The following is a 24,110-nucleotide window of genomic DNA, read 5'->3' as shown; positions in this document are numbered from 1 at the left end:
CTGAAAGATTTCTGATGTTTCTGAACACTAAATGCTTCAACTCCTGAATGAGCTTTCCTGGCATCTGGTGAACTGATTTTGGAATGGAAGCATTATAGCAGTGAATTGCAAATTGGTCTGAGCAAAAGTTCAACTAAAGGCTCTTTAGGTTCTGTCCATTATGTGTTCATTTTTCTCAGCTAACACGGGTACTCTGATACAAGGGTCTTCCAGAACCAAAGGTCCATGGAGAGAGTGGGCATTTTGGAGGTAGTTACTCATCTGATGTTTAGACAGATATGTTATTGGAACTTACCAGCTACCCAGTGATAGGAGCTCAGAGATTTACAGTGTCAAAGTTCAGTTCAGAGGTGTTGTACTTTGGCAGAATACGATCCTACCTCAGTTAATGTAGTTCATTTATTTCAAATTATTGGGAAAATGTTTATAAGCAAGAAATAATTTAAGCAGGAATAGCATAGTCAAATGCTTTAGTTTTAAAATTTATGATCATGCAAGAACAATGTGATGGCACATGCAAGAGGTGCCACTTTAGTTAGCATGATGCCATTACACTTCAGGGTATCGGATTTTAATTCTGAAGAAGTTTGTATGGTTTTTCCGTGAGTGCATGAGATTCCTCTGGGTGCTCCGGTTTCCTCCCACATTTGAAAAAAGTACCAATTAGTAGGTTAATTGGTCATTGTAAATCATGCTGTGATTTGGCTAGGATTAAATAGGTGGGTTGCTGGGTAGCATGGCTCATTGGGCCAAAAGGACCTGTTATGCACTATGTATCTAAATAAGTTTGATAACTTTAATATTGTTGCCATACTGTTAAATAAATCTGACAATACTATCCCCCAATTGTAACATTTAATGTTATTTCAGTTCTATTCATGTAAAACTAAAAGCAGCAGTACAAGATGCTATGGAATTTGATGAGCAGCAGCATGAAGATTGTCACCAGGATTCTGATTCACCAAGGTGAGAAGAGCTAATGGGAAAATTATTAAGATTACATGTACATATAAAAATTGAGTAGTTATCACTAGCATAACGTACAAGGACTGGAGGAGACAATGAATGTTACAAGATCCATGATGCTGTGTCCATTAATAAGGACGTCCAGCACCCAGGGCATGCCCTTTTCTGACTGCTACCATCAAGTAGGAGGTACAGAAGCCTGAAGACACACACTCAGTGATTCAGGAACAGCTTCTTCCCCTCTGCCATCAGACTCCTAAATGGACATTGAACCCATGAACACTAACTCACTTTTTAAATATATATTATTTGTTTTTTTGCACAATTTTTAATCTATTTATTATATGTGTACTGTACTGCGATTTATTTATTTATTTATTTATTATTATTCTCTTCTTCTATATTACATAATGCATTGAACTGCTGCTGCTGCTAAGTTAACAAATTTCACGTCACAAGCCTGTGATAATAAACCTGATTCTGATTCTAGTTGCAGTTACAGTCTATCCTGCACCACCTAAATATCCTGCTGAAGGGTCTCAGGCCAAAACGTCAACTATACTTTTTTCCATAGATGCTTCCTGGCCTGCTGAGTTCCTCCAGTATTTTGTGTGTTGCTATGGGGGACAGAAGTTGACTTATGTCTTTCAAGGGGTGGGGGTATTTGGGGTAAATTTTTGAAGGTAGCAATGGGGAATAGTATTTACTGATTGCTTTTTAAGAAATTGGTATAGATTTGATGTGTTTAGTTGTATCATCTGTGCTCTTATGATTTTAGCATTTTTATTTGTCAGAGAAAAGCAGGAAGAGTGAGTTTAAGGGTTGTTCTTATTGCATGCTTCAAAATTCAAAGTAAATTTATTATCAAAATACATTTATGTCACAATCCGAGATTTAGTTTCTTGCGGGTATTCATAGTAAATGCAAGAAACACAATAGAATCAATGAAAAACCACACCCAACAGGACGGACAACAACCAATGTGCAAACAAACTTGCAAGTACAAAAAAGAAATAATAATAATAAATAAATAAGCAATAAATATCAAGAACATGAGATGAAGAGTCCTTGAAAGTGAGTCCATATGTTGTAGGAATAGTTCAGTGATAGGGCAAGTGAAGTTATCCCCTCTGGTTCAAGAGCCAGATGATTGAGAGATAATAACTGTTACTGAACCTAGTGGTGCAGGTCTTGAGACTCATATACCACCTTCCTAATGGCAGGAGCGAGAAGAAAGTATGGCTTGGATCGTGGGGATCCTTGATAGTGGATGCTGCTTTCCTGTGACAATGCTCCATGTAGATATGCTCAATGGTGAGGAGGGCTTTACCCCTGAGCCGTATCCACTACTTTCTGTAGGATTTTCCATTCAGGACATTGGTATTTCATTACCAGGCTATGATGCAGCCAGTCAATATACTCTCCATTACACATCTAGAGAAGTTTGTCAAAGTTTTAGATAATCATGCTGAATCTTCACAAACTTATTTTTAAAAAAAAGTAGAGGCATGCCATGCTTTCTTTGTAATGGCATTTATGTGTTGTACTCAGGACATGTCCTCTGATACTATAACACAGAGGAACTTAAAGTTGCTGACTCTCTCCACCTAATTCCCCTGATGAGGATCTCCCTGAAGTCAATAATCAGCTCTTTGGTCTTGCTGGTATTGAGTGAGAGTGGTGCACGGTTAGCAAAATGTTTCAGTGAAGAAAGAGTATGTAACCTGAATTGATTGCTTCCAGTATGGCTGGCAGCAAGCTGAGCTGGCATCCTACAGGAAAAGTGTTGATGGGTTGGCAGAAGTGGGAAAATATTTCTGTTCCCAATGGCCTCGGCTCCTTGGGAACAGTATAATAGGCGCAGACTAACAACATCTGCAGCCTAATCAGTAGAAGTTGAATTGAGGAGAAAAAAAGGAAGTGGAAAATATTAGTTATGTAGATACAGCTGGCAGCTGTTACCAAAACCATTCCCATCATGCAATAACAGATGGATTATGTTTGCATTTAAACTACTGCAAATGTAAGGCATTCTTCAACAAGAAGTTCCATTCTCTCAAGTGAAAATAATTGGCTTTATTGGCACTCAAAGCAAGAGGTCCAGCAGATATGCCAGGACCTAACGAACATGTGGTGAATGGAGGGAGTACAGAAGAATCAGGTTTTTCAGTAATATAGAAACCACCCATGAATCCATTATCAAAAGCCTGACCCCACCAAGAGCCTGGAATGGAGATGAAAATGTTAGGGGCGGAAGGGTGAATGCACCTGCAGGAATGAACACTTAGAAAACGTCTTTGATTTATGTCCTTCATGTGAGTGCACTTCATCTCAGAGCACTCTAGTCTAGCCATGGCTAGCCAGTATCCATTAAGAGGTGACTAGAATCTGGGTGTTAGGCCAATATTAATTGCCTAGCTGCTGCCTTGAATCACTCTGGAGTAGGTACTTTTGAGGTATTGTCAGGTAAGGAATTCCAGTATTTATACCTATGATGATGAACGAATGGTGAAACATTTTCCTGATAGGATGCTGTGTGACTGGGAGTGAAATGTGCATTTGGTGGTTCCATACACCTGAAGCCCTCCTTGCTAGTTATATAGTTGAATATTTGGGGTAAGTTGTTGAAGTAATCTTGAGAGTAACTGCCATGCATTTTGTAGATAGTACAATATGTTGGTGTTGGGTAGGTTGAATATTAAGGGTGGCGAATAGAGTACTCTTTAAGTGGGCTGATTCATCTGGATGGCATTGAACTCTTGATTTTAGAAACAGAAAACCCACAGCACAATACAGGCCCTTTATTCCACAATGCTGTGCCGAACATGTACTTACTTTAGAAATTACCTAGGGTTACCCATAGCCCTCTTTTCTAAGCTCCACGTACCTAACCAGGAGTCTCTTAAAAGACTGTCATATCTGCTTCCACCACCGTTGCCAGCAGCCCATTCCATGCACTCACCACTCTCTGCGTTTATATAAAAAAAAAAACAACCTCACTAACTTACCCCTGACATCTCTGTACCTACTTCCAAGCACCTTAAAACTGTGCTCTCACATGTTAGCCATTTTAGCCCTGGGGAAAAAGCCTCTGACTGTCCACACGATCAATGCCTCTCATCATCTTATACACCTCTATCAGGTCACCTCTCATCCTCCAACGCTCCAAGGAGAAAAGACCAAGTTCACTCAACCTATTCTCATAAGGCATGCTCCCCAATCCAGGCAACATCCTTGTAAATCTCTTCTGCACCCTTTCTATGGTTTCCACATCCTTCCTGTAGTGAGGTGACCAGAACTGAGCACAGTACTCCAAGTAGGGTCTGACCAGGGTCCTATATAGCTGTAACATTACTTCTTGGCTCTTGAACTCAATCCCATGGTTGATGAAGGCCAATGCTCCGTATGCCTTCTTAAACACAGAGTCAACCAGCGCAGCAGCTTTGAGTGTCCTATGGACTTGGACCCCAAGATCCCTCTGATCCTCCATACTGTCAAGAATCTTAACATTAATACTATATTCTGCCATCATATTTGACCTAAAATGAACCACCTCACACTTAACTGGGTTGAACTACCTCACACTTATCTGGGTTGAACTCCATCTGCCACTTCTCAGCCCATTTTTGCATCCTATCAATGTCCTGCTGTAACCTCTGATAGCCCTCCACCCTATCCACAACACCCCCAATCTCTGTGTCATCAGCAAATTTATTAACCCATCCCTCCACTTCCTCATTCAGTTCATTTATAAAAATCATGAAGAGAAGGGGTCCCAGAACAGACCCCTGAGGCACCATACTGGTCACTGACCTCCATGCAGAATGTAACCCATCAACAACCACTCTTTGCCTTCTGTGAGCAAGCCAATTCTGGATCCACAAAGCAATGTCCCCTTGGATCCCATCCCTCCTTACTTTCTCAATAAGCCTTGCATGAGGTACCTTACCAAATGCCTTGCTGAAATCCATATACACTACATCTATTGCTCTACCTTCATCAATGTGTTTAGTCACATGCTCAAAAAATTAAATCAAGCTCGTAAGGCACAACCTGTCATTGACAAAGCCATGCTGATTATTCCTAATCATATTATGCCTCTCCAAATGTTCATAAATCCTGCCTCTCGGGATCTTTTCCATCACTCTACCAACCACTGAAGTAAGACTCACTGGTCTATAACTTCCTGGGCTATCTCTGCTCCCTTTCTTGAATAAGGGAACAACACCTACAACCCTCCAATCCTCCGGAACCTCTCCTGTCCCCATTGATAATGCAAAGATCATTGCCAGAGGCTCAGCAGTCTCCTCCCTCGCCTCCCACAGTAGCCTGGGGTACATCTCATCCAGTCCCAGAGACTTATCCAACTTGATGCTTTCCAAAAGCTCCAGCACATTCTCTTTCTTAATGTCTATATGCTCAATCTTTTCAATCCACTGTAAGTCATCCCTACAATTGCCAAGCTCCTTTTCCGTAGTGAATACTGAAGCAAAGTATTCATTAAGTATCTCTGCTATCTCCTCCGGTTCCATGCACACTTTTCCACGGTCACACTTGATTGATCCTGTTCTCTCACATCTTATCCTCTTGCTCTTCACATACATGTAGAATGCCTTGGGGATTTTCCTCAATCCTGCTCGCCAAGGCTTTTTCATGGCCCCTTCTGGCTCTCCGAATTTAATTCTTAAGCTCCTTCCTGCTAGCTTTATAATCTTCTAGATCTCTATCAGTACCTAGTTTTTGAACCTTTCGTAAGCTTTTCTTCTCTTGACTAGATTTCCAACAGCCTTTATACACCACGGTTCCTGCACCCTACCATCCTTTCCCTGTTTCATTGGAATGTACCGATGTAGAACGCCACGCAAATATCCCCTGAACATTTGCCACGTTTCTGCCATACATTTCCCTGAGAACATCTGTTCCCAGTTTATGCTTCCAAGTTGCTGCCTGAGAGCTCCATCTTTCCCCTTACTCCAATTAAACACTTTCTTAAAAAAACACAAAATGCTGGCAGAACTCAGCAGGCCAGACAGCATCTATGGGAGGAGGTAATAACGACGTTTCAGGCCGAAACCCTTCATCAGGAGTGAAGTAACATGGGATGGTCGAGGGGGGTTAAGAATTGGGTGAGGGATAAAGTAGAGAGCTGGGAAATGATAGGCTGGAGGGAAATGGGCTAGGGGGAAGGTGGAGAATTATGGGAAATAAAAGAGAAAGAAAGGTAGGGCTGGGGGGGAGAGATTATAGTGAGGGGGGAAAAGAGAGAAAGAGAACCAGGCTAAAATAATAGATAGGAATGGGGGTAAGGGTGGGAGGCAGGGGTATCAACGGAGGTCAGTGAGTTGGATGTTCATGCCGGCAGGAAGGAGGCTACCTAGGTGGGAGACTCCATCGACCTGCATGTGGCCTCATCTTGACGGTAGAGGAGGCCGTGGACAGACATGTCGGAGTGGGAGTGGTCTGTGGAATTGAAGTGAATTGAAGCCACAGGGAGATCCCGCCACTGCTGGAGGACTGAGTGCCGGTGTTCGGCGAAACGGTCTCCCAGTCTGCGGCGGGTCTCCCCAATGTATAAATGGCCACATCGGGAGCACCGGGTACAGTATATCACCCCAGTTGACTCGCAGGTGAAGTGGTGCCTCACCTGAAAGGACTGTCGGGGCCTGGGATGGTGGTGAGGGAAGAGGTGTGGGGGCAGGTGTAGCACTTAACTTTCTTAACTTGTCTGTTCCTATCCCTCTCCAGTGCTATGGTAAAGGAGATAGAATTGTGACAGCCATCTCCAAAATGCTCTCCCACTGAGAGACCTGACACCTGGACAGGTTAATTTCCCAATACCAGATCATACAGCCTCTCCTCTTGTAGACTTATCTACATATTGTGTCAGGAAACCTTCCTGAACACACCTAGCGAACTCAACCACATCTAAACCCCTGGCTCTAGGGAGATGCCAATCAATATTTGGGAAATTAAAATCTCCCACCATAACAACCCTGTTATTATTACACCTTTCCAGAATCTGTCTCCCTATCTGCTCCTCGATGTCTCTGTTATTATTGAGTGGTCTATAAAAAACACCCAGTAGAGTTATTGACCCCTTCCTGTTTCTAATTTACACCCACAGAGACTCAGTAGACAATCCCTCCATGACTTCCTCCTTTTCTGCAGCCGTGACACTATCTCTGATCAGCAATGCCATGCCCCCACCTCTTTTGCCTTTCTCCCTGTCCTTTCTGAAATATCTAAAGCCTGATACTCTAGAGCAGGGGTGGGCAAACTTTTTGACTTGAGGGCCACAAAGGGTTCTAAAATTCGACAGGGGGGCCGGACCAGGAGCAGATGGACGGAGTGTTTTGGTAATACACCTCATAAGAGAAATTAAAATATCATGGGATATGTAGAAAACATGTGCTTTAATTTCAATTGAAAATGAACAAATGCATTACAACAAAATATCTGTCTTTGAAGTCCCATGGTATTTAGCTATTTATTGAAATGTCTTTTAAAACACTGAAAATTAAATGAATAAAATACAGCTTTTTTTAATAGTAACAGTTATTATTTTAAAGCACTGAAAATTCTGTTATCCTTCAAGATATTATCATCATCACTCTCCTCCTGACTGTCTTTATTTCAAAAACGGTAGGAGATGCAGGTCTACTTGTCCTGCTCCTTCTTATTCAATTGTCCCCTGTGCCAAAACTCAACAACGACCCGCACAATGACAGAACAGTGAGAGCGCGCCAATATGCGGAGCTCTGTGCTCGCAAATCCCCGCAGACTATCTCCCTTAGCCGGAATTCTGGCTAATGGTGAGCCGGTTCGGATGTGCCAGGAAATGGGTTGCCACAAGGTCACAAAGTAAAGCGCAAATGTGGAGTAATACGCTGCACCTCAACAAAGGTCAATGTATATAGAGTGCGTCATCTATTGGGAAAACGCCAGAATTGCGGGGAAAAAACGTTAACAAGGTTTATTAATATAATTTCATCAAGTTCTGCGGGCCGGATTAAAAAGCTTAACGGGCCGCATATGGCCCGCGGGCCGTAGTTTGCCCATGCCTGCTCGAGAGCCATCCAGGTGTCTGAGATAGACACATCTCAAACTCCAACATTTTTGTTGGAGTTCCACTCATCCAGGCAGGTGATGAGTATTCCAACGCACTCTGACTTAGCCCTATGGATGGAAAGTCTTTGGAGATGTCTACCTTAGGATGCCCAGACCCTGATTTTCTTTCATAACCCTCTGACACTGCCCCTCCCCCAATAATGTTGATAAGGGGAAAGTTGGTAATGGTAATGCTGTTGATTGTCAGGGTAAGTGGTTAGATTCTCTTGTTGGAGATTTGCCCAGCACTTTTGTGGCAAGAATTTTACTTGCCACTGCCTGAATGTTGACTAACTATTGTAACATAAAGGGATAGATTCTGTCATTTACTCGTTGCAAATGTAATTGCATATTGTACAGTTATTAGTAAAGTCTCCACACCTGACCATATTGTGGAAAGAAAGTAATTGATGAGACAGCTAAAAATGCTTCAGCTTAGGACACACCAGTGAATTTGAAGCCACCCTGATTACTTTTATCCTTTTAACCTTTCTGTCCATTTAAGAGATTTTAAGAAGGAAATACAGATCTTTGTGAAATAAGTTACAGATGGGAAGTTATTTTGTGGGGGCATAGTATTCATGTCTACCTTTTATTTATTAATGAACGAGGAAGAATTTCCACTTGTAACAATTCAGTTTGAAGGAATTATAGGTCTGCTTAAGAAGTGCTATAATGTGGCTACTATAATAGTGTAGGAAATGTAATGATCAGTACCGACCAAGGTCCCACAGATAACATTGTGATAATTAGCAGGTAGTTTGTTAATGGTGTTAGTTGAGCAGAAAAATATAACCGGGGTATCAACCATTATTAGGCTTCAAGTAGTGCTACAAAATTGATACAGATTAACCTCAATTTAATGTCTCATCTGATAGATGACATCTTTGGCTGTACTGTAATATGCTTTCCATACAGTCAGATGCTGACACCGATTTCTGTGCTCACGTCTCTAAATTTGAAGCTGCATTTTCTAATTGGAGTTAGTCTACTTCAAACTGAGTTGCAACTGATACATAATTTAAAATGTCAGAAGCATCACAAAACATTTAATGTTTGAGCATTCAGAGTTTAGATATGTGTTTTACCTAAGTACCTGCAAATCTGTGCTAAGACATTGCTGATTAAAGTCTTTTCTTTTCTCAGTCAAATGGGAATACTGCAACCTATGGAACCAGTGAACACAGCAACCTCAAATACAGAAGGACAAGATGACTTTGTGACTGGTAAGCCTTAAGATTCAGTCCTTATAAAAGGTATAGAGAACAGATCTCCTAAATTAATTAACGAAGAGTTTTTAAAATTGGAGCGTGCCGATTTTGCTCAAGTGGGAACACTCTAGACTGCAAGCAGCTACTTCACTCAGTCTTAGAGCACTTGAAGGCATTAGGTGAGGAGACACAACAGGTTATCTGAAATGTTCCCACTTCACAAGAGTGCCAAATCTAAAGCCCCCAGATGACTATAAACAAAGAGGGCAAAATGATCACCTTATATTGTGCATGAGAAAGCCTGTTGTACTATTTGGTGGGTATTCCAGCAAGTTCTTCAATTCCTTCCAGCCATATTAAGTTTTAGTAATTTAGTAATGGAGCCTGGCTGAAATATTTGAAAGCCAGAAATAACATTTTTACTGCTAATCTTTGTTCTTTTTCCATTAGAATCTAAAAGTTCAGATGATGATGACACCTTCACTTCTCCACTACTTGCTTTGCTTGAGCAAGAAGAAAAGAGAAGAGAGATCAGGAGTGAGAAGAAATCAAAGAAAGGCCTCCTGTTTCAAATCACAAGTGATGATGGGTTTCAGATCCAGTGTGATAACATTGAAGGTAGATTCAGTTTACTGAGCATGCATATTGAAATGAGGGCTTTGTTCCTAAGGGCAAGAAAGTAGTCTGTATCAAAGTGATCAGCAATATGAGTGCTGATTTGTATCTGTAATTCTTCATTTCTTTTTAAATTATGATCACAGTTACGCTACCAAGGGTTGACAAAGAAATCTTTGCATTTCCAAATACCTCCTCATAACTAGTTGAGACTGACAATAAAAATTATCTGGAGCAAAATATTGGGTAGTTCTGATCACAATTATTGCATGGCTTTTTGAAAAACTTTCATACGTAAATTTGAGGGATATACTTAAAGAAAAGTTTAACTGAGGTGGAATTTGTAAAGCCTTTTGAGAGAAACGGTCTTCAATACAAGTGAGGTATTCAGTGAAGCAGTGCAATAAAGATTTGAAGTTGCTGGACAAGGTTTTTGACTAGGGTTAAAACGGTGATCCCTCGGTTTACTTGGCACACTGCAGTTGTTTAGACTCTATTCCCTGAAAAATCAAAATACATCAAGCAGTTTTCTTACTTTACTTGATCCCAATGATTTTAATACCCAGTTCACAGTTCAGTTGATTGTACTCTGGTGATTGTGGATTTGAACTAATTGACAAATGAGCCTTTTTTGTTTTGGGTGAAATGTTGAAGACTTTTATTTGCCCTTAAAGCTGGAGGCTAAAGATCCTGTGGCAATATTTGACCAAGAGGAGTTGAATTCTGCCAGTTTAATTTACCCTCAAATTGTACTCTATAACCAATAATCTAGTGATAAGCACTGCCCAGATGTTACTTTCTACCCATTGACTGTTGATTTATCTATGTTATCCTTAGTAGACTATGGGGCACATTAGAGTATCCTGAGATCATGAAACTCACAACTTAAGTGCAAGTTGTCTTCTATTCTTATCAACATTAATAGTGTATAGCACCCCTTCTGGGTTTCCAATTTGAAGAAAACGTAATCCAAGCCATGAGTTTGATTAAGTTTGCTTTCATTTAGCAAATGGTATTATGGATCTATGTAATAGGAAACAATTTTGTTGCAATGGTGGGGAAAAATAATCGGCCCAGCTTGTTTGCTTCTGATTGTTGTGAACATTTATCTTGTAGAAGGTTGGAAGGTGTTAACAGATAAAGTGCAGGAAGCTCGAACAAATGCCCGTCTGAAGCACATATCATTTTCTGGTAAGGAGCATTTATTGCAAAAGGAATTTCATCTTTAAAGTTAAAAGTTAAAGTTGAAGTCTGTCCCGAGCCTTATAGGCTCATCAGGCCGGTGCTGATGTTGGTTTCCGTGGTGTGAAGCGATCGAGAGTGCGAGTTGAGTTTAAGTTGAGCTTGTTCCAATATTCTATTTGATCACTATTGATCTGTATGTGAATTCCACCTTTCTGCTGTGGTTCTGTTACTTTAATCTCAAGTTTTGAAAACTTCAATCATCTGCTTCCCATTGTCCCATTGCCGTCTCTCCTAACCCAGCCCAGAGAGCTTTTTTAGGCAGAGGTTTTCTTATTTTAAGTTATATGGATAAATGTTCTCTCTGTCACTCACCAAGCTGTCATTTACTTCTGGTCTCTAACCAGAGGAAATATTTTCTTTCCACTTTTGCTATCTTCTTAGTTGATCATCTGCTCAATCAAATCACCCTTTAATCTTCTATTGATCAGAACACTTTTCATAATTGAATTTCAATCGTGCTTTCTGTCAATATTCTCCAATTTCACTAGAATTAGCATAATAGAAATGAGCAGATTGAATTGTTGTTTAGACTAATTGAGTTCTAACTAGTGCAGTCTGATTGCAGAGCCAGAAATTTAAGATCTCAGGCTGGTTATATGCATGCTTCAGTTTATGCTTTTGTTTTTCCATTTTCAGCGGTAAATGGCCTAAAAATGCTGGGCATTTCCCATGATGCAGTGGTATTCCTAATTGAACAGCTTTATGGAGCAAAACGTTGCAAGAATTACAACTTCAAGTTCCATAAACACCAAGAAGTAGATGAACTTCCTGTCAATCCACATGGTTCCGCAAGGGCTGAAATACACCAAAGGTAAATCTCAGGCAGAAGCTCACACTCAGTGGCCACTTTATTAGGTACACCCGTACACCCCATTAAAGCAAGTATCTAATCGGCCAGTCATGTGGCACCAACTCAGTGCAGACATGGTCAAGAGGTTTAGTTGTTAGTCAGACCAAACATCAGAATGGGGAAGAAATGTGATCTCAGTGAGTTTGACAGTTGGTGCCAAACAGGCTGGTTCGAATATCTGAGAAACTGCTGTTTTCCCAGGAAATTTCAAGCACAGTATTTTTTAGAGTTTACAGAGTATGGTACAAGAAACAAAAAAACATCTAGTGAGCAGCACTTCTGTGGCTGACAACGCCTTGTTAATGAGAAAGGACAAAGAAGAATGACCAGACTGGTTCAAGCTGACAGGAAGGCGACAGTAACTCAAATAAGTACATGTTACAACAGTGGTGTGCAGAAGAGCATCTTTGAAAGCATAATGTATCGAACTTGTAGTGGATGGACTACAGCAGCAGAAGACCATGAACATACACTCAGTGGCCACTTTATTAGGTACCGCCTGTACTTAATATAGTGGCCACTGAGTGTATAATCCTGCTGCTCACTATTGCCATGGGCTTATTACAGATAGTAACGTTACTGCACATTGCATTGGAGTATCAAGGCATTAGATGTAGTATGTTGGTGACAAGAATTTTTTACTAGAATGTACTGGAAGGATTTTCAGCTGTTGTTTTGCTTTACAACCTGTTTGTCCTCTTTTTCTTGGAAGGAAAAGGAAATTCATGGCATCAGTAGCCTGAGCTTAGATTTTATTCTAAAATGAAGAAACAGATAAAGTTTAATCGCCAAGGTTGAAAAGTTGGGGTACATTGAGAAGCAGATTATGTCAGTCCTGTGTTTGTATACTTTACAAGATAGAATGTAGTAATGGATACCCTCCCCCACTGCATGCATACATACTCCCTTTCAGCTTCAATTCTCTGGAGGCTTTTGCTGGGATCTGCTTCTGAGAATGTACACCTTTCAATGGTGGATAGAATAATGACTTTCTTTTTCTTTCTTTTTCAATCTTTTTATTGAATTTCATATATAAAGAAAACATAATATAATAGTGAATAGGTTATAAGTGCAATAGACTTGAGATTACATTAATAATAAGATAACAATATCCTATTAAATATCAACAAAAAAAAGTATATTAATCAATCAAGTCTATAATAATTATATATGAAAAAAATAAAAATAATCATCAAAAGAAGAAAAAAAAATTAAAAATACAAGAAAAAATATATATTGAAAAAAAAACACTAAACTAAACTAACATGGGCAATAATAACAGTTTATATGTATATGATAGTGTCAAAAACTCCGGAACTCCATACCTGAACAAGAATAAGCAGAGAGAAGGTCTGGAAGAGGTCAAATTAATTCATATGAAAATGTCGAATGAACGGTCCCCAAGTTTCTTCAAATTTAATTGATGAGTCAAAAATAGTGCTTCTAATTTTTTCCAAGCTCAGATAAGAAATAGTTTGAGAGAACCACTGAAACGTGGTAGGCGGATTTACTTCTTTCCAACTTTGTAATATAGACCTTCTGGCCATTAATGTTACTAAAACAATCATTCGTCTAATTGAAGGGGAAAACTGATTACCATCCTCATTTGGTATACCAAAAATTGCAGTAATAAAATGAGGTTGTAAATCGATATTCCAAATTGAGGAAATGGTAGCAAATATGTCCTTCCAATAGTTATGTAAAGTGGGACATGACCAAAACATATGGGTCAATGAAGCCACATCTGAATGACATCTGTCACATTGAGGGTTAATATGAGAATAGAATCGAGCAAGCTTATCTTTAGACATATGAGCTCTATGTACAATTTTAAATTGTATTAAAGCATGTTTAGCACATATATAAGAAGAATTAACCATTTGTAAAAATTTTTCCCATTTTTCTGTTGATATATTATATTGAAGTTCTTTTTCCCATTCTTGTTTAATTCTACCTGATATTTCTGGTTGTATCTTCATAATCATATTATAAATAAAAGCCACTAATCCCTTCTGACAAGGATTTAAGGTAAAAATCAAACCTGAGAAATCCATTGAAGTTGAATTGGGGAAAGATGGTAGAACTTTATGTAAAAAAATTTCTGATTTGTAAATATCTAAAAAAATTAGATTTAGGTAACTTAAATTTGTTGGAAAGTTGGTCGAAAGACTTCAAACTACCTTCAAAAAAAAAGATCACGAAAACATTTTATACCTTTCCTTTTCCAAATGCTAAAAGCTTGATCTGTCAAAGAAGGTTTGAAAAAAAAAATAAGTAAGATAGGGCTATCAAGAACAAAGTTTTTCAGAGTAAAAAACTTACGAAATTGAAACCAAATTCGTAATGTATGTTTGACAACAGGATTAGATATCTGTTTATTGAATTTAACTAAATCAGTAGGAAGAGAAGAACCAAGAACGGAGAATAGAGAATATCCCTGTACCTCATTGCATTCTAAATTTACCCACTGTGGGCACAATGGTGAATCCAAATCTAATTTCCAATATATTAGGTTACGAATATTATTCGCCCAATAGTAAAATCTAAAGTTAGGTAAAGCTAAACCACCATCTTTTTAGATTTTTGTAATTGCCTTTTACTTAACCTGGGGTTTTTATTTTGCCACACAAATGAGGAAATTTTTGAATCAATATTATCAAAAAAAGATTTAGGAATAAAAATTGGTAAAGCTTGAAATAAATATAAAAATTTCGGTAAAATCATCATTTTAATAGCATTAATCGGACCAACTAATGATAAGGATAGGGGAGACCATCTTGTAGTAAGTTGTTGAATTTGATGGAGCATAGGTAAAAAGTTCAGTCTAAATAAATCTTTATATTTCTTGGTAATTTTTATACCTAAATAGATAAAGTTATCAGTAACAACTTTAAATGGTATCTTATCATTCAATAAAGTTTGCGCGTTTAAAGGGAATAAATCACTCTTATCCAAGTTTAGTTTATAACCAGAAAAACTACCAAATTGAGCCAACAAGGTTAAAATAGCGGGAATAGACCTGTCAGGATCAGAAATATATAACAACAAGTCATCAGCATAAAGTGATAACTTGTATAACTTCTCATTACGGGTAATACCAAAAATATTAGGAGATTCACGAATAGCAATGGCTAAAGGTTCTAATGCGATATTAAATAATAAAGGACTTAAGGGACAACCTTGTCTCGTACCACGAGATAATTGAAAAAAAGAGGATCTGTAATTATTTGTAAGAACAGAAGCAACAGGTTTATAATATATTAGTTTGATCCATGATATAAAATTAGGACTAAAATTAAAATATCTCAAAGCGTTAAATAAGTATGTCCATTCAACTCTATCAAAAGCCTTTTCAGCATCTAATGAAATAATACATTCTGGGATTATGGGTGATGAAGTATAAATTATATTAATCAATTTTCTAACATTAAAAAAGGAATACCGATTCCTAATAAAACCAGTTTGGTCTTCTGAAATAATCTGTGATAGTACCTTTTCTAACCTAATGGCTAAAATTTTTGTAAGAATCTTAGAGTCTACATTTAATAGTGATATAGGGCGATAAGATGCACATAAAGTAGGATCCTTATCTTTTTTAAGAATTAGAGAGATAGTAGCTTCATAAAAAGATTGAGGTAATCTCTTCTTAGCAAATGCATCATTAAAGATTTCACATAACCAAGGGGAAAGCGAAGAAGAAAAAGTTTTTAAAAATTCTATAATATAACCATCAGGACCAGGAGCTTTCCCTGAATTCATTAATGAGATAGCCTCTCCTATTTCGGCCATAGAGATAGGAGCATTGAACAAGCTACGATCTTCATCTGTCAGTTTGGGAATATTCAAATTGTTAAAAAAACTATCCATCATGGACAGATCGCCATCAAATTCTGATTGATATAAAGATTTATAAAAATCTTGAAAAGTGTTATTGATTTCTTTATGATCAGTAGTTAGATTACCGTCTTGTTTACGAATTTTAATAATTTATCGCTTAGTCGAAATAGCTTTTAATTGATTAGCTAACAGTTTACCAGTTCGATCACTATGGATATAAAATTGAGCCCTGGTCCTAATTAATTGATTCTCAATTGAAGAAGATAATAATAAGCTATGCTCCATTTGAAGCTCAACTCTCTTCTTATAAAGTTCTTTGGTAGGAGTCACAGAATAAATCTTATCAATTTCTTTAATTTTATCCACTAATAAAGCAATATCCAAATATCTTTGTTTTCTTTTACCAACGGAATATGAGATAATTTGTCCACGGATAAAAGCCTTAAAAGAGTCCCAAAGTATTCCTCTGTCAATCTCTTCAGTATAGTTTGTTGAGAAAAACAAGTCAATTTGCTGTTTTATGTAGGTGATAAATTCTGGGTCTTGAAGCAAAGTAGCGTTAAGTCTCCAAGATCTAGTATTATTGGAAAAGTCCGAAATCTTGATAGATAACTTCAAAGGTGCATGATCCGAAATAGTAATAGAATCATATTTACAATCAGTGACATCCGTTAATAAACGATGATCAATAAGGAAATAATCAATTATGAATAACTGTGATATACATGTGAAAAAAATGAAAATTCTTTATCTTTAGGGTTCAAAAACCGCCATATTTCAGTAATTCCCGAATCAACCATAAAAGAATTAATAAGTAAGGCTGATCTATTCGGAAGAATTTGGATAGGTTTAGATCTATCCATCAAAGGATTCAGACAACAATTGAAATCTCCACCCATTATCAACATATATTCATTTAGATTAGGAAGGGAAGTAAATAAACGTTTAAAAAATTCAGGGCAGTCAAAGTTTGGAGCATAAATATTAGCTAGAACCACTTTTCGATTAAAAAGTGAACCAGTTATCAACAAAAATCTGCCCTGTGGATCAGAAATAATTTCATGATGTGTAAACGAAATTGAGGGGTCTATAAAAATAGACACACCCCTAATTTTGGCGGTACAATTCGAGTGAAATTGTTGACCCTTCCAGAACCTAAAAAAACGTTGATTAGCCTCCCTCCTAATATGGGTCTCCTGTGCGAAAATAATATTAGCGTTTAGTCTATGGAATACTTTAAATATTTTTTTACGTTTAATCGGATGATTTAAACCATTAGTATTCCAAGAGATAAAGTTAATAGACTTATCCATCATACCAATATTAGTTGTGTATATCATAAAAGGTTAAAAAGACACATAACCCATGATTCAGGAAGAAGGAAAAATGATTCAGGAGCAACTGGAGATCATGACACCTCAACAATATTAATAATTTAAAGTCGGCCCATAAACTAAAAGCAAAAAAAAATAAAAAGCAAAAGCGTGAAAAAAGATCCCTCCCCCCTCCCCAACCCCTCAAAAAAGAGCCAAGCGGCAGGTGCACGAACTAATACTAATATTACCCCCATTTTCAAGATGGCAACTTCATGAAAAGAAAGAAAAGTGAAACTATATAACACCCAGATATAAATACAGGGTTGTAAAAATAAAGAATATATATCAATCAAAATGAAAAAATAATATAAAAAAGCAAAAAATCATTAATAAAAAAAAGGATAACCATTGAAATTTAAAGTAGTGTAATATGCCTTTAAAAAAAGATTCCATATTCAAATATAAGAAAATGATGTTTCAAAAACAGAGACTTATGGGAAGAAGAAACGACATTTTGAAAGGACCATATTACAGAATATAAATGTAAATTTGCCAATCTTTTTTTTAAAAAAAAAGGTCATCAAAATAAGATTGAAAAAGGATTCAATAACCACTACAATATATATAAAAAAAGGTCCAAAAATTCAAGACATTCGTCCCATTCTCAAATACAGGCAAATAAACGCTTAGGGAAAGCAAAGTCTTATGGGAAAAAGAAACGACATCTTAAAAAATAAATTATTATTACAAAATCTTAACGTGTATATCTAATCCAGAGGAAAAAAAAACTTAATTAAAAAAAACATTATAGTAAAATTAAAAGAGCATTTGTAAATCATGATAATAAAAAAAACCCCAGGTCTACAGACCAAAGTAAAAAGCTATACCGCAGCTTCATAAGTTAAAGCCTAAAAGCGGAATGGCGTCTTCTCTCCAAAAATTCTTCAACATAACGCATAGTTCAACTTGTACTAGAAGACCAATATTCTTCAACGAATTTCTTCGCTTCTTCCGGAGTATTAAAGAAGCGCTGACTGTCATCACTCAACGTAATTCTGAGATTCGCTGGGTATCTTAAAGCTTGTTTAAGTCCAATCGAATGAATCTCTGCCATCACCGGTTTAAAAGCGATTCTCGCCCTCATCACCTCGAATGAATAATCCTCCACAATACGAAACTTGTTGTTTTTGTGAGAAATCATACCTTTCTGACGAGTTAATTGAATTAAAAGCTCTTTCTCCCGAGGATAATGGAGACGGACAATCACAGCTCGTGGCTTGTCTCTCGCAGCCGAAAATCTCGGAACTCTGTGGGCACGGTCAATAGTAGGTTTAACCCGCAAAGCGTCCTCGCCAAAAATTTCCCACAATAAGTTAGAGAAATATTCAGTTAAGTCACCAGACTCAACATTTTCGGGAAATCCAATAATACGCAAGTTCAGTCTGCGAGATCGGTTTTCAAGATCGGTGATTTTAAACTTATTCTGCTCCACTATTTTAGCGGTCGATCGTACCTTCTCCTCCAAAGTTTCGATTGTACATATTTTTTCACAAATTATCTTGTCAAGAGCCGCAAACTTTTCTTCATGCCGTTCAATATCTGCTGCCAGCGATTGAAGCTTGGTATCAAATGATCTAACGACATCTTCAAGCTCAGACATTTTCGCAGTAAGTTTATTTTCCAGACTTGCAAGTTTAGTATCCAGTTTAGTATCCAGAAGACTGGAGATTGCATCGCGAGATATAGGGTCTTTAGACGATTTCTTAGGTACAGACATTTTAAGTTTGAAAAAATTAAATCAAGTATTATTTTAAAAAAGAAATAAATCGTAAATATCAACCCATGTAGTGAGGTACGAAAAGATTTGATTAAAGGGTGATTATAGCTTAAAAAATGAAGAGCGCCTAAAAGGCAGATGTCTACGTCGCCATCTTGAAACCCCACCCCCTAGAATAATGACTTTTGAGGAGCTGAGCTGTTAATTTCAATACTGTGAATTTGTGCTTCATAATGTAAGACACCATGAAAGGTGATGATATAGCTCAGTAGTATCATTAAGTGATCTGTAAACTATATTTGGGAATGCCTATTTCTTACTGAAAGGTGAAAATTTGGCAACACAAATTTTGTAGATGCTGGCAATCCAAAGCAACATACACAAAATGCTGGAGGACAGTTCAAGTACATTTATTATCAAAGTATGTATACTATATACAACCTTGAGATTTGTCTTCTTGCAGGCAGCCCCAAAACAAAGAAACCCAATAGAACCCATTAAATAAAGAAGACCGTCAAACACCAAATGTACAGGGAAAAAACCAAATCATGCAAACAATAAAAGTAAGCACTCAGCAGGTCAGGCAGCATCCATGGAAATGAACAAACGGTTGACATTTTGGGGCAGGAACCTTCTGGACTGAAGAGGAAGGGGGAAGATGCCAGAATAAAAAGGGTGGAAGGGGAAGGAGGATAGCTAGAAGGTAATAAGTGAAGGCAGGTGAGTGGGAAATGCCAAGGGCTGGAGAGGAAGGAATCTTAATAGGAGAGGAGAATGGGCCATGGGAAAAAGGGAAAGAGGAGGGGCATCAGGGTGGTGATGGGCAGTGAGGAGAAGAGATAAGATGCCAGAGTGGGGAATAGAGGGGTGGGAGCATTTTTTTTACCAGTAGTAGAAATCGATGGTCATGCCATCAGGTTGGAGGCTACCCAGATGGAATACGAGTTGTGCTTGTCCACCTTGAGGGTGGCCTTATCATGGGATAAGAGAAGGTCATGGACCAAAATGTCAGAACGGGAATGGAGGTTGGAATTAAAATGTTTGGTTAGCCACCGGGAAGTTCTGCTTTTGACAGTTGGAGCAGAGTTGCTCAATGAAGTGGCCCTCCCAATTTCCGAAGGGTCTCACCAATGTAGAGGAGGTCGCCACATCAGGAGTACTGGATACAATAGGTGACCCCAGAGGATTAACTGTGAAAGTGTTGCCTCATCTGGAAGGACTATTTAGGGCCCCAGATGAAGGTGATAGAGGAGATGAATGGGCATGTGTAGCACTTTGGCCACTTTCAGGGCTAAGTCCCGGAAGAGGGATTAGTGGAGAGGGATGAATGGACAAGGGAATCATTGAGGAAGAATGAGGGGGATCTAAAGATGTGTTTGGTGGTATGTTCCCTTTGGAGATGGCAAAGGTTGCAGAGAATGAGTTGTTAGATGCAGGGGCTCATGGGTTGGTAGATAAGGATGGGGGATTTGTGAAAAGGTGAAAAACCTGCTTCAACACCAAATGTTTGAATTAGCATGCAGTTTATGGACTTCTGTAAACGTAGGACTCGATGGATTAGTTGCAATGTTCATAAAGTTTTATATGTAGGCTCTCTACTTCCACTGAAAGTATGAAATATGCTGGCTGAATGTCATCCATGATTCAGGCTCGTTTGTATGGGTGAGGAAATGCATAAATTCTCAGAAGCAGGTCCTGGTGGAAGAGCTCCAGAAGCATTGGGTGGATTGATGGGGTATATCCAATGCACACTATGAGGAGCAAATCTGTTTTCATCTCCTGTTTCCTTTTGTACACCCTCTTTTCCCTCTTCAGTGCCCCAGTATAGTGGTAGTCAAGTATTTCCGTTTTCTGACAACTCCTGAAAGGTCAAGTAAAAAACAAACTTTTGGTTTTTTAAAATTCTTTGAGGATTTTCAGAATAGATGTGGAAGGTTTTGGGGAAGTCTTAAAGTATCCCAGAAAGTTTTGATAATGGGTCAAAAGTATTCTTCAAACCTGATGTAGAAACAACAGCATGCAGCAGTATCCCATAAATTACTCCCCATTTGATACTTACATAGCTCCAGTGAGACAGTATTAATTTAATTGCTGGAGTGCTTCCACAATGACATGCCCAATTTAGGCAGCAATCACTTTGACTCTCTAGTTGCCCATCAAAATCTGAACTTGAACTCCATCATGGAGTTTTACACTAAATATGCTTTGCATTTTGACTCCCTATGTACCTTTTCATCACTTGAAGCGTCAGAGGTATCACCTGTATGGAAGAGAAAAGTGGTGTTTTGAAATTGTCTCAAAGGGATTCACGCATTGTTTTGATTTATTTGCACAGGAAGTCAGCATTTGACATGTTCAATTTCTTGGCTTCAAAACATCGGCAGCCACCAGATTATTGTCCCAATGAGGAAGAGGAAGAGGAGGTGCAGCTAAAATCAGCACGGTGGGTTAAGTCAAACATGCACATAATGCATTTGTATATGACATTTTGGTGGACACTGTGTATTCTTCACAGATGGGGAAAGTTAAAAATCTCAAATGCAAAATATTAGAAATACTTGGTAAGTTGAATGGCACCTTTGAACGAATAAAGTGTTGATATAAAGATACAATGTGAATGCAGACAGTTGTCAGTCCATCAACATCTAACTGATAAATACACATTTTGGTGTCAAATATTAAGGGATTTTTTAAAGGATTTTTAAATGGAACATTTGTTAACAAACAATAAACAATTTATTCACATGGACTTACCAAATAACCAAAGCAAACTAATTGGATGGTAAGCTGATATAGCTTGCAACTCATTTGCACTACCTCAAAGACTTCATTCAATATATAGGTACTCCTGTGAACAGTGTGACAGTTACATGCAAGGTTGCTTTTAATTAGTTTAAGCAGCTAAACTTCTTCACATGAAGAACAATAGCATTTCATATGAGTGGATGTATTTTTGATTGAAGTTCAAAAACCAATGCTGGATGTGTTGGAATTAATTCTTCTGCTAATCTGAAGGCAGATATGAATAAAGTCTATCATCAACACGTACCTAAAATATGCTAGTCACAAAAATTCCCCGTAACTTGTATCAGAAGTTAAGTGTGTGTGTGCGCGCGCCTTTAACTCCTGGTGGAAGTTGAGTGTGGGGTTGAAAAAAAAGTATATTCAAAGTGGTTTCAGAAACTAAATTACTGGGAAAGTTGTATCAATCAAAAGGATGGTAAAATAAGGTGATCGCAACTTTAGTTTTGCCCCAATAAATAAATACAGTATTTCTAAGTGTTGTACATCATATGAATCAACTCTTGATTGTGGCTAACATCTCTTTCTTTGAACGTATAGACGGGCAACCAGCATGGACCTTCCTATGGCCATGCGATTCCGGCATTTGAAAAAGACATCAAAGGAGGCTGTTGGTGTCTATCGGTAAGTTACATAGAACATAGAAATTTACAGCACATTACAGGCCCTTCAGCCCTCAGTGTTGTGCCAGCCATGTAATCTATTCTAGAAAATGCCTAGAATTACCCTACTGCATGGCCCTCTATTTTTCTAAGCTCCATGTACCTATCTAGGAGTCTCTAGATGACCCTATTGTATTTGCCTCCACCACTGTCGCTGGCAGTGCATTCCACGCACCCTCCACTCTCTGTGAAAATTTCACCCTTGACATTCCCTTTGTATCTACTTCCAAGCTCTTTAAAACTATGTTCCCTCGTGTTTTGATCTGTCAACACTTACAGGATATGACTGGAAACTGCTGAAGTTAGTGATTCGTTTGGACTTCCTTAACAGTTAGCATAGATTTATATATCATCTTTTGTGTTTAAACTCCCACTGGAAGAGGGGAAAAAGGACAAAGTTGTTATAAGTCCCTGTCAAAAAGAGAAGATACAGGAGTATAGAAAAGAACCTAAGTGAAAGGCCACAAGATCCTTCATTTTCTCTCCTGAACTGCTGAAAATGTCTATTTCAGAGAGTTCTAACTTCCATAATATTTTAAAGCTAAAATAAGGCTTCTCTGATCAATCACTGTGTGGCGATTAAAAAAAAAAGCTGCCCCTATCTGCATTGGATTGGCATATTTTGATAACATTAATACAATGAATCAGATGAACCAGTACCGAAATACAAGGAAATACCTGGAAGTTAAGGTCTAAGTGATAAGTGCCAGCAGTACTTAATGAATATAATTCAAAGACAATACTATAATGAGAAATGTTAGTTTTTATTATAAATACAGGTATATATAGCATTATATTAGGAAGATAGTGGCGCTAGCAGAGAACAGAAAACAAAATTATACTTTTAAAAAAGGAGACAACAGAATATTCTCTCAATGTTTAACTGTAGTGGAACAGTTTTAAGAAGCTAAAAATACCATAATAGTATACCTTAATACCACAATAGCCATTCTTGGAAAAGTATAGTGGGTTAATGTTGTTCCATAATTCACGAAGGGAAGTAAGAATAATCTTGGACATTACAGACTGGTGAATCTCAAATTAGTGGTCGGGAAGCTATTCAGAATATTCTTATGGATAGGATTTATGAGCTTTTGGAAAACCATGACCAAATTAGGGAGAGTCAGCATGGCTTTGTGTAGGGCTGGTTGTGTCTTACTAAATTGATTGAGTTTTTCGAGGAGGTGGTGAAAGTAGAGCTCTGGATGTTGTCTATATTGATTTTAGTAAGGTGTGTGACAAGCTCTTTCATTGGGGGCTTATCCAGAAGGCATTTACTTGCTAGTTTAATTATAGTTTGGCACAACATTGTAGGATAAAGAAGCTGTTCCTGTGTTGTAATGTTCTATGTAATATCCTACATCATTCCTCCTTGCACATGTTTTGAGAAAGTACTGAACAGAATTCATTTGAACAAGTTGCTGATGTAATTTGTGAATCAAGAGATGAGTGCTCAAGAACAGGATCTTAAAAAAAAATTGCAGATGCAGGGAATCTGAAATATAAACAGCAGAAAACCTCTACAGGACAGGCAGATTTGATGGAAAGAGTGAGTTAACATTCCAGAGCAACAACCTCTCATCAGAAAGCTACTGAAGCCGCTGATTAACCTCTTGTTTTTTTTTCCTTTATTGCCATTAAGAACAAATTAAATCAAAAATTGGGAGCATCAGTATGTCAGTACCTTGTAAAGGACAAAGAGCGCTGGACTTTGTATTTATC

At 38.0% G+C, this 24,110-nt stretch overlaps 1 protein-coding gene across 4 annotated transcripts in view; it reads left to right on the top strand.

Annotated features, from left to right (window-relative positions):
- The window catches only part of kmt2a (lysine (K)-specific methyltransferase 2A), a 174,986-nt gene that overhangs the window by 138,163 nt on the left and 12,713 nt on the right, over positions 1–24,110 (top strand). For all 4 annotated transcript variants that reach the window (XM_059956887.1, XM_059956888.1, XM_059956889.1 and 1 more), the window contains 7 exons: positions 871–966; positions 9,220–9,299; positions 9,735–9,902; positions 11,016–11,090; positions 11,781–11,955; positions 21,260–21,367; positions 22,267–22,350. In XM_059956887.1, coding sequence (XP_059812870.1) covers positions 871–966; positions 9,220–9,299; positions 9,735–9,902; positions 11,016–11,090; positions 11,781–11,955; positions 21,260–21,367; positions 22,267–22,350 — 786 coding nt within the window. The remainder of the gene's footprint in view (positions 1–870; positions 967–9,219; positions 9,300–9,734; positions 9,903–11,015; positions 11,091–11,780; positions 11,956–21,259; positions 21,368–22,266; positions 22,351–24,110) is intronic.

This window comes from Hypanus sabinus, chromosome X2 (assembly GCF_030144855.1).
Source record: "Hypanus sabinus isolate sHypSab1 chromosome X2, sHypSab1.hap1, whole genome shotgun sequence".
Classification (NCBI taxonomy): domain Eukaryota; kingdom Metazoa; phylum Chordata; class Chondrichthyes; order Myliobatiformes; family Dasyatidae; genus Hypanus; species Hypanus sabinus.
The sequence above is the reverse complement of the archived record's forward strand: the minus strand, read 5'-3'. Positions and strand labels throughout refer to the sequence as shown.